Source organism: Amphibalanus amphitrite, unplaced genomic scaffold (genome assembly GCF_019059575.1).
Source record: "Amphibalanus amphitrite isolate SeventyFive unplaced genomic scaffold, NRLGWU_Aamphi_draft 000049F_arrow, whole genome shotgun sequence".
NCBI lineage: Eukaryota > Metazoa > Arthropoda > Thecostraca > Balanomorpha > Balanidae > Amphibalanus > Amphibalanus amphitrite.
Window position 1 is genome coordinate 1035756 of NW_024881545.1, and position 12948 is coordinate 1048703.

The following is a 12948-nucleotide window of genomic DNA, read 5'->3' on the forward strand; positions in this document are numbered from 1 at the left end:
GGGGTCACCGATGAATTCACAAATCAGGCAAAAAATCGAACCTTTCAGTTTTCACTGTTAACGGGCCTTCTAGCCTGCGTTATAACATCGAGTACAAGGCATGTAACCGAAAATCATCAATAGAGCGTTGGTTGCCTAATACATATGTTGCTTAAAGAGGTCACTGTTACCGGGTCAGCCGTCAGCTCACAGAGATCAGGTCACTAAGGGTCAAAATATGAACCCAACTAAACTAGGGCCGTGTGATACTCGTAGATGTTTTATTCATTTTACATTTCCAATTCAATGGTGTTGGCCTGTTGGGTAGACGACCATTGAGGCCGGGTTATGTTACGTGCTGGTGGAGATCAGGACAAGATCACGTCAAAAAGGTCAAATTCTAAAGCTGATAGGTACCTATTTTGCGTAAAAAGGGTATCTATTCGATGCAGCTCATCACGGGAAATCTAATGGTGATCTTTGTTTTACCGTACGTGGTCTATACGTAACGGCTAAAAAATATATAAACGGTTTGAAAATTTGACGTCATCAAGTTTTTTCGCCACAACTTTGCCAAAAATCGACTGCTATCGATCCCACATTTGGCATGTCGATAGCAGACCAATAGTTTTATAACATAATTCGTTTTTCAAATTTTTGAAAAATTTTGGTATTTTAATGGTATATACCTATACATTTTTTAATGTTGGGGGTCGAAATAACAAAACCCCGATACAACAGTTCTGTACTCTGTAGCCCTATATCCTTTTTGATATTGAATATTTTTCCTATCTTCAAAAATGTAGGCGTGATAGCTCTTCCCGCGAAACCTTTTTGTGGGTTGAAAATGCCAGAACATGACGTCACAATGACGCCATTTTCAGCCGACTTTAAAACCCTGAAAGTTTTTCTTTTGATATAATGTGTAACATTGATGTAGATACAAGAAGGCACTGAAAGTTTCGCGACAAATCGGCGCATTAGTTTTAGAGATAATGCGAGAAGACTTGAGGAAGGGGGGGGGGGGGGGGCAAAAATGGCCCTCCGCACCAGGGCGCGGGCTAAGGTATAAACATGAACCCAACTATAGTTAGCTATTAGGGTCGTACTATTCAATGGTCAATTTTACATTGAAAATCAAATATATGGGCTAGTAGGCGACCATTGGGGCCAGTTTATGTTACGTTTCGTGAAGGTCAGTCTAAGGTCATGTAGGCCAAAAAAGGTCAATTTCATGATTGATATATCAATATCATGATGTCAATATCATGATTGATATATATTTTTTTCATAAAAAGTATCAGTTCGATGCAGCTCGTCACGGGAAATCCAATGGTGTTCTTAGTTTTACTCTACGTGGTCCAAAGCGCCTAAAAATTGAATGAAACTTTGACGTCATTGAGTGAAAATTTAGGGTAGGTAGACCCTAGACCTGGGTCAAGTCGCCCCACCGAGATAAATGGCTTGCGCCGCCGGCCCGTTGTTGCTGTACGAACGCCGTGCCCGAACACCCCCGGCCCGGCGCAGGTTAACTTGACCTCCACCTGAACTCCACCCAAATATGGTCCATGTCACCACTTGAAGTTGAGATAGGCATGTCTATTAGTTTTATGATAAAAATGACCCATGAAACAGGTGTGGCATACCTGTCTATATCCTGTTCAATATATAGTTCGTTTTGGTGACTTTACCTGACCTTGACCGTTGCATGGTATTTTATGCAATGTGGTATTTTCATCATCATCATCATAACCAAGTTTATTAAACAAAAAAATACGGGCTGAATTTGTACAAAATATAAGACAGGCGCAAAAGCAAAAGCTTAACTCAAAGCGCCTTGTCTGAATGACATACATAAACAAATGTAAACACGGCTGCGGCCGCCGCCACGGCACAGCTCACCAGCAGTTAAAGTCGCCGCTCGCCCGTCGTTCCTCTCCGGAGATCGGATTTTATGCAATGCATCTTGCTTTGGTAGTCTAATAGGTAACGAATAGGTAATCAATCTAAATCAACTCCTCGCCGACTGGGCAACGAAGCCAATATTATAGAAGCTTACAGTTTTTACCCTTGACGTGATCCGGGATGGAAGGTGCTAACTGCTAGCAGAACATAAAAGTTTTATTGTATTACGATTGGAAAAAAATCGCGCATTTTGTGATCTCTTACGACCTGTTTCAAACGTGCCTCGAAGAAAATCCGTTTTAAATCACCCAGGGTACGTGTATTCGAAGAGAAAAGAGGGATCCTCACGAACTTTGACCGCATAAAACAGCATCAGCGATCCACACGTCCCTATAGGGATGTTTGGTATACCAATAATCCTTCACACTCACGATAGACGCTGTGCAGTGTGCCCTGCAGTCAGCACCGACCCCGGCCTCGGTCCCACCCTCCCGACAGATACGAACACCCCTGTCCACGAGCGGCACACCATCAACGCTGTCCCCGGGAAAACCAAGTGGTCGCGCCGGACCCTCTCCTGTCGCCTCGGTGACCTCCGCGCCGGCTACTTGTTCATGCACAGGAGGCGCGACATGGTGGCCTTGAAGGAGACGTCCTCGCTGGAGTGGGCGCGGCTGCGGGCCTCCCTGCGCCGCTGCTTGATGGTGTGCGGGTTCTCGGCCGTGACGTCCATACCGTCGTCGACCTGTGTCGGAGGCTCCTCAGGGTGCGGGTCCAGCGAGCCGTGCTTGCCGATCAGCCAGAATGTCTGCATCATGCCCTTGCCCTGCGGTCGGCACAGGACACAGGTTAGACAGGCTGCAGTGACGATGCTGCAGTTGCAGCACCGGCGCCTTTTTCACATATTTGACCTGAGGTTAACGGCTTGTCCTTTAGAGTTCGAACGCCATTAAAATTGACGTACCTATTTATGAAGAAGTGTTTTTCCCTGCAAAAACGTCTCATAGAAAGGTTCCACGACATTTATTATTCCAGCACTGTGTTCAGTGTTTAGTTTGTCGTGAACCGATCTGAACTGTGCATATGCCACTATTTTGCATTGCTCTAGCATAGTTCATTCAAACGTCATAATTGAAAAACGGATCATAACCTTTAATGACTTGAGACGTCCTCACCGTCGGGTATGCGGAGGCTGGTAGTGCTACGAGTGCACCTCTACAAATCGTTAGGACGGTGAAGCTATAGCGAGCATTTACTTTTTGGGGCAAGATCACTTGACGTGACCTGATGACCTGACCTCAAAGGACCTGGATCTGAAATTTTCACAAAGTGTGGAAGTTTGCCCCGCCAATTTTACGGCAACGTACAACTTTTATTGAAGACGAACGAACAGCATTTCCAGATAAGAATGCCTACATGTTTTCCTTGAGGTAATGTGACATTACTTTGCAGTGGTATGTCTGCAACGCTTTATTTAGGCCATAGAGACCCTATTTGTTTAGTGAAGTGACTCGTGGAATAGGTGTATGCGAACAATGCACATGCACGTTTTTCTCTGAACACTTCTGCTCAGTTTTCGCCCTGTAAATCCGGTGAATGTCTTCTTTCTCGCCATGCATTGATGCTGATTGCCTGCTGATTGCTGAGAGGTAGTTTTAGGCCCTTGGCTGAGGGACAACGCAAGACGCAGTGGTTCGAAGACTTCAAGAAGAGTGGATGATTATCTCTGCACCAATTAGCAGCTGACATGAACCCGGCCGTCGTACGAATCAAGATGCTGACACTGGCTCTTGGAGCGCTGATGCTTGCTGTCAACATCTCTTTGTTCTGTTTCGTCCAGTACAACATCCTCAGGCTGCACATGTACAAATCGGAGCCGGCCGTGCGGCTCGCTCACTACGTGGCCGAGGTGGCCGCCATCCTCAACTGCGTCATGTGCTTCTTCGACTGCTACGTCGTCTGCTTCGAGCGGGCGCACAGTCGCCGGCACGTCAAGGCGCTCGTCTACGCCATGCTGTCTGCCGTGATCTTCGTCTCCAACTGGGGCAGCTACTACTACATCACAAACGGACACTACCAGTACACCATTCCGACCAAGAAGATCACGGCGTTCTATCCGCCCCATTTGGAGACCGTGTGGTATGACGAGATCCACGACTATCTCGTCGAGTATGAAGACGCTAGAAATGTCACCAAGACCAGACAGAACGCTGGGAAGTTTCTGAAAACTCTCAGCCACTTCCAGAATCTGTCCCACTGCTGCGGGGTGACGGGCTACAACGACTACACCTCCCTCGGACTGCCAGTGCCTCCGACGTGCGAGTGTGGAAAGTGGAGCATTCTGAAGGTGGTTCGCTGCACTCGAGGACACAAACTCAGCACTGGCGTGGCTCGGCTAGTCGCAGATGAATCAGAGACCGGGCATGACCCAGGCGAAAGATCCTCTTCCAGTAAGTACGAGCTGACAACGCCGGTGTTCAAGAACGGTTGTGAGAAGGACCGTGCTCACTGTGTGTACGTGCTCACTGGAATGTTGCGGCTGCTGGTTTCGAGTGTGGCGCTGCAGTTTCTTTCCCTTCTCTTCATACCATTACCCTGGCTGTATCAAAAGTGAACGTTGGTTCATCTCGGTTTTCTTCCCTGGTTGCATCAGGAAAGAACTATTAATTACCGATCTTCACCAATCTGTCTCTACGAGTACTGCACCCGCATTTATCAACTCGCACAGCATTGAGATTGAGTCCAGTATCATATGAATGCGTCCTGATGAATATCGTGTTGTTTCTGTTTTCATGTCTGTGTAAAACAGAATGCTAGCTGTTATTTGCAGTGAGTGTAAAATGTAACTTTCGTAGATTCAATAAGATGTGAAAAGGTATTGAAGCTTTTTATTTCGTTATTGTTAGCGTCGTGAATCACATGAACCGCGAACCAGATAAATATTTTACTAATGTGGTTACCTAATAAATACCTACATATATTCATTAGGCTCGTCACCTTCTTATTGTAAGTGATTTAAACCCGAGAATCAGAGAGCAGACTTACCTTGATTTCGATTTCGCCGCGTAGTTTGGTGATGAAGCCGCCATACTTATCCAGGGCTTGCTTGGTGTCCGCTGATATGTGTATCTTGAACGCTGTGAACAAAAGCTGTCAGAACAGTTGACAACATGAAAAATATTTTTTTCGGCCGGAGCTGGTGTGCCTAATCATCAGCAGTGCTTATTGGAGCAAATTAGGGTCGATTATCGCTTTGCTGGGCGCTGGGAATCTCCAGGACTATGTTTTCTCTTGTAGGGCATGATCTTATAAATGTAAAGTTATACATACGTTACGCATAAAATAAATGTTACGCATAAATGCTGCATAATTCATATAAATGTAGCGTTACGCGGACTGCGCTCGACGCCACTACTTCTGGCGCTGTTTTTACTCACGCAGTCCGGTGCTTTCCATTCTGCTGGCAGTGTTGACCGAGTCTCCAAACAGACAGTAGCGCGGCACTTTGGTGCCTACCACGCCGGCCACCACTGCACCTGTGTGGATTCCGATCCTGCGGGATCCGACAGCACACCGGAGCGTTAGACTCGAGCTAACACGGTGTATCATGGACGCCTGGCTGTAGTTAACCATGTCGTGGTTGGACAGGTGGGAATTTCGTCACAGCACCGCTTTCTCAGCTAATCCCACGATAATCAGCTTACAGCCTAAAAGTGTTACGTGGAATATCTTTGCACGCAGACTTGCCTCTCCTATCTCCTTTCTCAAGCCTCCCTTGCATCCCATTCTCACCTGATCTGAAGCCGCTCTCCGGGCATGTGTGAGATGACGAAGTTCTCTGCGCCGTGCAGCAGGCTGAGAGCCATGGAGGCGATCTCGGAGGCGTGGTCTTTGCCCGTGCGCTGCGGCACACCCGAGGCCACCATGTAGACCTCGCCGATAGTCTCCATCTTGTATACGTCGTACATGTCGATCCGCGAGTCAAACATGCGGTACAGCGCGTTCAGGAGAGAGATCACCTGCGACGGAGAGAAACAGGAGTGAAGGAAGTTTTAACTATATCGGTAAAAATGGATATTAAGACATCTTACTGCATTTTTGAAGATCGACATGCCAAGTTTTTCAAAGCCCAAGGCTGTCAAAAGCCAAGTTTGTTGCAGTCACCTGCATCGGGGTGCTCTCTGAAGCCAGATCGGTGAAGCCGACGATGTCGGAGAAGTAGATGGTGACCGATTCGTACGTCTCTGCCGACACCTGCTTTCCTTGTTTTAGCTGCTGGGCCACCGTGGGTGGCAGCATCTGGTACAGCAGCTTATCTGTCCGCTTCTTCTCGAACTTCAGCTCGTGTGTTTTGTGCAACAAAGTCTCTGAGAATGCCTGCAACGTGAACCTTGTCAACATGACCGACTTGAAATTGCAGGCTGCTCCAGTACAATCGATATCGATAGAAGACAATTGGCAAAGCCAAAAAAGATGACTGTGATTCAAAAATGTATATTACAATTTATTATAAAATACATTTAACCATACATAAGAGAAGAACCTATAATTTAACTTTTTATTTCGTCAGACTTTTACTATCTCTAACAGAATGAATGGATAAGTTAGGTACGATGTCGTTTTCTACCGAACCGATGCACCATCGCCTCTCTCTCCGGCATCTCCCGTGTCAGTGGCACGTTCATGTACTCGCCTGCAGCGTCCTGGTGACCATGCGCACCAGCAGGATGATGATGGGGGAGATGAGCAGCACGGTGCAGAGCACAGCGATACCCAGAAACACCTGACTGTTGGAGTCGCGCATCTCGTTCATTATCAGCTTTTCCACGCGGTCCCTGGAGACAAGAACAAGCGCGTTTATCGCCGTTTGTGCGGACACATTTTTTTGCTGTCACTGGAACGCACGGTGTGCCTACATCTGGGGATGTATATCAATGTATGTATGTATTTCGGGCATTTGCAGTGCGCACGTTTATGTACCTATATCATGATGTACCTATGTTTAATATTTATTATTATTATATTTTAATATATTGTTATTATATTATAATGTACATGATGATGTATATTTACCTTTAAAAGAGGAATGTTTATGTTTAGATATATCCAGCACTTTTTTATTCCATCGAACGGATTTTCAGAGGAGCCACTCACCTTAGTTCGTACTGGATGTTTTTCAGAGCATCCAAATATCCCAGCATTGCATAGAAGTACTCCGTAGCCTTGTCGAAATCCGGTTCTATTTTCTTCCTCATCAGAATTTCCAAACGACGCCGAGTAATGTTAGAATACCACGGATAAGTATCTTGAACTGAAACATACCTGAAAGCCGTGTTCTGTCACTTTGTTGGTACCTATACAATTGTTTTCATTTCCCAGTGTACCCCTCAAAAGAAGAACTCAGAGTTTCAAAGTTTAGCCGTGCATACTTCGAAATACCTTGGGTATGTAGATTATGCATAAGTTCATACATGCTGGCATATAAAATGTTGATAGGGGAAACGCTAAGAATAAGCAGTGCATTTGACTAAGTATTTACTCAGATAACATGGATTTACGTGAAGCTGTGCTTTATGCATAGGGAAGCTTCTTCGCCTTCTTGTTCCCCCCTCGACATAATGAAAAGCGGTGCTTGAGATTAGGTAAACGCTCCCTTTTCAAAGTTGCGAGTGTATCAGCTTTTCATGAAAATGTTTTGAAGATTTTTTTATATTACTTATGGTTTGCAGATATTAAAAACCAACATAAATAAGTTGAGACCTTCTATTGCCAACACATTTCTACTGCCGGCGTAACCATCGCCCACCTGTCTTTGATCCAGTAGGCGAAGTTCTGCGACTGGTTGAGAAAGTCCTGGCCGAGGGCGTCGTTGGTGACGAACTCGATGTAGCTGCTCTGGTCGAGCTCGCCGCGCCCGTAATACTGCTCACCGAACACCATGCTAATGCCGAGGTGCTCGATGGCTCGAATCATGTTCTTGTAGGCCAGCAGTAGCCGCCACACTCCACTGGCATCCTTCTCCTTTATCTCGCGAGTCAACTGGTCAACGGAAAATAAGTTTAAATGTAAGAACAACATTGATGCAGTCTGTTGTTAATTGGCTTTGGTATGAAAATTGGCACGAGAAGGATTTGATGTATATGGATGCATTTTGTTTGAGTGCCGAACATTGTTTAATTAAAAATCTGTGCAATCGACTACTTTGATAGTGTTAGGTATATTTACAGCCAGCTTAGATCAGTTTAGATCGGTATTCTCCATCACACGAGAAGCGAACCATTAACTCACCTGATCTAAGAAGATATAATTTGCTTTATTATAAAACTCGATGCCCGATTCAATGGAATACTTCTCATCGAAATCAAACTTTGCAATTTTGTTCCTGAAGTCATCCAGACGGATTCTGAACAGGATTTTATTCTGGAAGAGCTCATCGTCGATCCGAAAGTCGGGCCACTGGAGGTCGTCGATCAGCAGGTTGGTATACTGAAAGTGCTCGGAGAGGTTCCTCCGGATCACAGAGCCGTTGGTGAAGAGGAAGAAGGCGATCTCGGCTCGCTCCGACTGCAGAGCTTCGGTGACGTTTCCCAGATCGGTACTGATTTGCACCTGAAATCATAACAGCGCTATAATGTGGGCACTCCTTATCACCCGCATCACCCGTTAGGTAGATGGGAAATAGAAAACAAAGAAAGTGAGCCAGTATAGACGGTGCTCCTAAAGGTCAAGTCATGACTTACAGCAATGCCAACATGAAGTGTTGGCATTGACAACAGATGAAGTGATAAGTGCCATCGTTACCGAGGCTTCACTGGATCAACCCAACAATTAAACATCAAATGAATATGATGCCGGAAGGAACGGGACCTTGCTGTCTCCTCAGCCTTCAGCTCACCTGGTCAATGCTCTCCTGCATGTCGTACTGGTGCTCGAGCACCGTCAGCATGTTGACCACGTTCTGGGTGATGAGTGCCATGATGGGGATGAAGGGCAACAGCAGCATCTGGATCAGGTGAAGCTGCTTTCCTCGGCCGGTGGTCGGGTCCATACCGCAGCAACCCGTGCGGACCTGTTGGGAAAGTAGTCTGGCAGGCACTTCAAATTGGCATACCGAGGCAATCTACATACATGCTTACTTACATAGGTGTCGATTATTGACCTGCAATGTCTGAAGGAATAAAAGTACGACAAATATATTCAATTATAAAAAAGTACCTACAAGGCAAGAACGCAAGCTTGAAGCATTGTTACAACGAAAAGTTAAAATGCACAAAGTATAACGTTCACCGCTCAGCGTTACCTCGACCAGCTTGTGCTCGTTCTCTGAGTCGATGGAGATGAGAGAGGCTCGTCGCAGCGTCTTGGCATCCCTCAGCAGCTTGTGCGCCTGTTCCGTCTCCTGGCGCAACGTCTGGGCCGAGTCCTGACCTCCCTTTTCATCCCCCGCCTGCGCCGCCGACCGCGCCGGCGGTGCCATCTGTTGGTGACCCAGGCAGTTTTTGGAACTACACTACACAATCGTGATATTTCGTTGGTTTTCTTTTATTTCGAAAATGAAAAAGTTACCAATTAAATTCAACAACACAAGAAACCGTAAGAACACAAAGTTTCAGACAGTTACCAACTAATACCTAAAGTTTATGCGTGCAATATGTTTGGCAGTGTTATCCATCGTTAGGCAGCATGATAATCTATATTTGATGTCCTCTTTGACAAGGAATCATTTTTTTCAGATTAATCATCGGTAGCCCGGAGGGGATAAAGCTTCGATTTAGCCTGATATAATTAAAAGTTAACGCGACGGGTCGCAATTTATTTTGTACACCATATGCTACATCTTTTCTACATAGGTACCTATTCCCGTTAATTATATGCACCATTTTTGGATGACTATCCTACCTTCATGCACTCTCAAACATCACTGACCACTGACCAGGCTTATGTTAAAAACCTTCATTGGAAAACTGCACCCGTAACCACACATTATATCTTCGATGTCATCCTAGGTCACGAAAGGTCACAAACAGTTTTTCAACAATAACTTCGAATAGAGGCATATAATTTTTACAGGGTAATTAACATTCCTTTGATGTCCAAAGATAAGAAAGAACGAATACAAAACAGATCAGCTGTTGCGATACAATGGTACAACACGATTCCGGTTAATTTCTGACGGCCTTTGGTCAAACTTTCTAACTGAACTTATTAAGTGAGATTACATATGGAGGTAATGCCGGAGGCAGAGCTATTGATTTTGGTCAAAGATCATGTATTCGGAAAAGACCTGAAGAAAGAGCTATATGTATATTTTTTTGCCTTGCACTTTCAACAATTGAAGATCTTAACGGATTCGCCAAGAAATGTCATAATAGGAGTTTCTATAAAGACGGCCTTTGAAATTACCAGCACATAAAAGCGTATAATTAAATTTTGATGGTTATTGACAACCTCCCGAAATCCTCTTGTCGCTATTCGCTTCGTGGGACAGTAGCCATATTAGAAGAGGATGCAAAACCGCCCTTCTCCTACTCGAAACAGTATGTAACTGCTCCCACGGATTTGAATTAAATCAATTACTGACCGTTTTCCATTCACACGCGCTTGTGCGTGACGCACGTATCGAAAATTTGTTGCAATAGTTCATCTTTATTGCATAAAAGTTCAATAATTAGTAATATCACGTCAACTCGTTTACTGCTAGGACCATTTTTCATCTATTTATCTATTTATTGGAAAGGGAAATTGCGCGATAACATTTGGTAAATGATCAGGTATTGTCAATTTTTTAGCCGATTAAGGCACATATCCCTCATAAACACATCAATTCAAAAATATTGGCTTAGCCATGAGTTGAATCACGCCAGAATTTCGAATATGAATTTACTCTAGTTCCACTGATTCAGTGGTGTTCTGAGCCCTCGCTGGCAGGACCTACCTTCGTCCGGCGCAGGGTCACCGTTGCTGGAGCAGCCCCTGCTCCGTCCGTGCCGGCGCCCTCTCCCACGCGGCGGGCCCGACTCCGGCGGCCGGAGGACCCGGGGTGCTGCGCTGCCCCCTCCCCCACCCCACGCCCGGTCACCGATGCAATATGACCAGCGCGCACACAATGATGACCGGCCCAGCCAATATAGGTCAATTAGAGCCGACCGACCGACGCGGTTAATGAACAGAAAACCAGTCAATGGCCGCTATGGATGTCTCATATGAGGACACCATAATTTGTTTTGGGAAAGAGGACAAGAGACTTATTGCGTCACAAACGATTTTTTCGAAACATAAAACGTTTTGTGTAATAAGTACCTACAGCGCCGTGTATGTGCATCACAAACATCCAAGGTTTTCCCTCATACCTATAGGAACAGCCCACCGCTAAAGTAATGTGCGGTTTTACCAATCTCAACGGATGGCTTAGACCCGCGATTTTTTAATGCAGGGTGGTCGAAAAGAAGACGTCAATAGATAAAGTTACAGCTGCGAGGGTGACAATACATGTAAGCTACATGTATCTGATTATTACTGATACAACAATGTTATGAGCCCTGGCGCAAAACTCAACATTGTCCGGCAGGCGGCAATGCCTACTTTGTTTTGTATTTACCTGTTGGCTTTTATGTCTTTCCTTCATTTTCTTCTAAAGATTTCACGGCACACACATCCCACCACCCGGCACACGGATCCCCATAGGCAGCGGAACGGGGAGGGCACCGGGGCACCGTGCCCCCTTTGATTTTGGCATTTTAACATTAGCCCTATGGGCGTTGCATGGAAAGAATGGGACCAAAAGTCGGCAGTGCCCCCCCCCCCCCCCCTTAAAGCTGTCAGAGGTGGTTGACACCTACTACGAATACTCTGTAGGACCCCTGGGGCGTTCCACGACAAATCGACAAATAAAAAATTAAATTTGCACCCTCATATTTTATTTTTCGTTGAGAACTGGTGTAAGGGGTTGTGATGGGCGGGGAAGCCAGTTGTGGCAAGGATTTTTTTCTTCGAACAACGGTTTCCGAGATATAGCCTCGGGCAATTCCTGGAGGTCGCGCTGCAGCCCTGCGTGAATAGTTTTTGAACATTGTGACAAAATTTTTCCAAGGGCTATGATAGGTTGGCCGCTAATGACGTCGGAGATACGTCATTTCTGCCATTTTCGACCTAAAAAGATTTCTTGAGAAGAGCTGTCAGGCCTACAGCTTTAGAGATACAGAAAAATGTTTAAACATTAAAGATGAAGAATTGACGGGGCTACAAAACTGCTATCTATGATTTTTGAAATTTTTGGATTTTGATCCCCAAAAATAAAGCAATAGGGTTTTTAAATATAATAGCAAAAAAATCCAAAAGGTTTTGTGAATTTCAAAAAATGGAATATATATGATAGTACCTACCACCTTCTATCTACATACCAAATTTGAGATAGATACCTCTTTTTTTGCCAAGTTATAGCGAAAAAACCGTTCAAAATTCATTACGTCAAATTTTCAAACTCAATTTTTAGCGATTCTAGATCTCGTAGCGCAAAACAAAGACCACCATTAGACTCCCCGTGACGAGCTGCATCGAATCAATATCCATTTTATGCAATCAATCAACCTTGAAATTTGACCTTTTCGACCTTTTTTGACGTGACCTCCACCAGAAAGTGACCTAAACCGTACCAGATGGTCTTATAACCAACACCATTGAGTTGGAAATGAAAAATTGACCATAAAACACGCATCGCACAACCTTAGTAAAATTAGGTTCATGTGGTGACCCTTGGTGACCTGACCTGTGACCTGACCTGGTATGATTATTGACCTCTAATAGCAACATATGTACTAGGCAACTGACGTCCTATCGCTGATTTTCGACAAAATGCGTTTTACTCGGTGTTATAGCGCATTCCCTAGAAGACCCGTGAACGGTGAAATATTTTATCTATGACCTGACCTGTGACGTCATTGGTGACCCTGAGGTCAATGAAATTTAGTTTCCTTCAACAAATTTGACAGAGCTATCGAACGCCGTTTGAATTTTCAGATCCGTCCAGTAGTTTCGGAGATACGGGTGGGGCAAAAAAAAAATGCC

At 45.1% G+C, this 12948-nt stretch overlaps 1 protein-coding gene across 1 annotated transcript; it reads right to left on the reverse strand.

Annotated features, from left to right (window-relative positions):
• Window positions 1–2068: 2068 nt before the first annotated feature.
• LOC122377721 lies at window positions 2069–10899 on the reverse strand. The gene is made up of 12 exons (XM_043358088.1): window positions 10820–10899; window positions 9185–9361; window positions 8780–8953; window positions 8173–8493; window positions 7691–7923; window positions 7039–7206; window positions 6578–6719; window positions 6049–6261; window positions 5677–5903; window positions 5322–5437; window positions 4930–5021; window positions 2069–2710 (listed from the first exon to the last, which is right to left on the reverse strand). The coding sequence occupies exons 2-12, from the start codon at window positions 9359–9361 to the stop codon at window positions 2489–2491; spliced, it is 2085 nt and encodes a 694-aa protein (XP_043214023.1). The 5' UTR covers window positions 10820–10899; the 3' UTR covers window positions 2069–2488.
• Between the last annotated feature and the right edge of the window lie 2049 nt (window positions 10900–12948).

Coding starts and splice junctions, on each gene's coding strand:
- LOC122377721 (XM_043358088.1), bottom strand. CDS start 9,361: ATGGCACCGCCGGCGCGGTCGGCGGCGCAGGCGGGGGATGAAAAGGGA. Junction 5,022..5,321: donor AATGGAAAGCACCGGACTGC/GTGAGTAAAAAC, acceptor TTTTGTTCACAG/CGTTCAAGATACACATATCA. Junction 2,711..4,929: donor GCGGCGAAATCGAAATCAAG/GTAAGTCTGCTC, acceptor TGCCGACCGCAG/GGCAAGGGCATGATGCAGAC.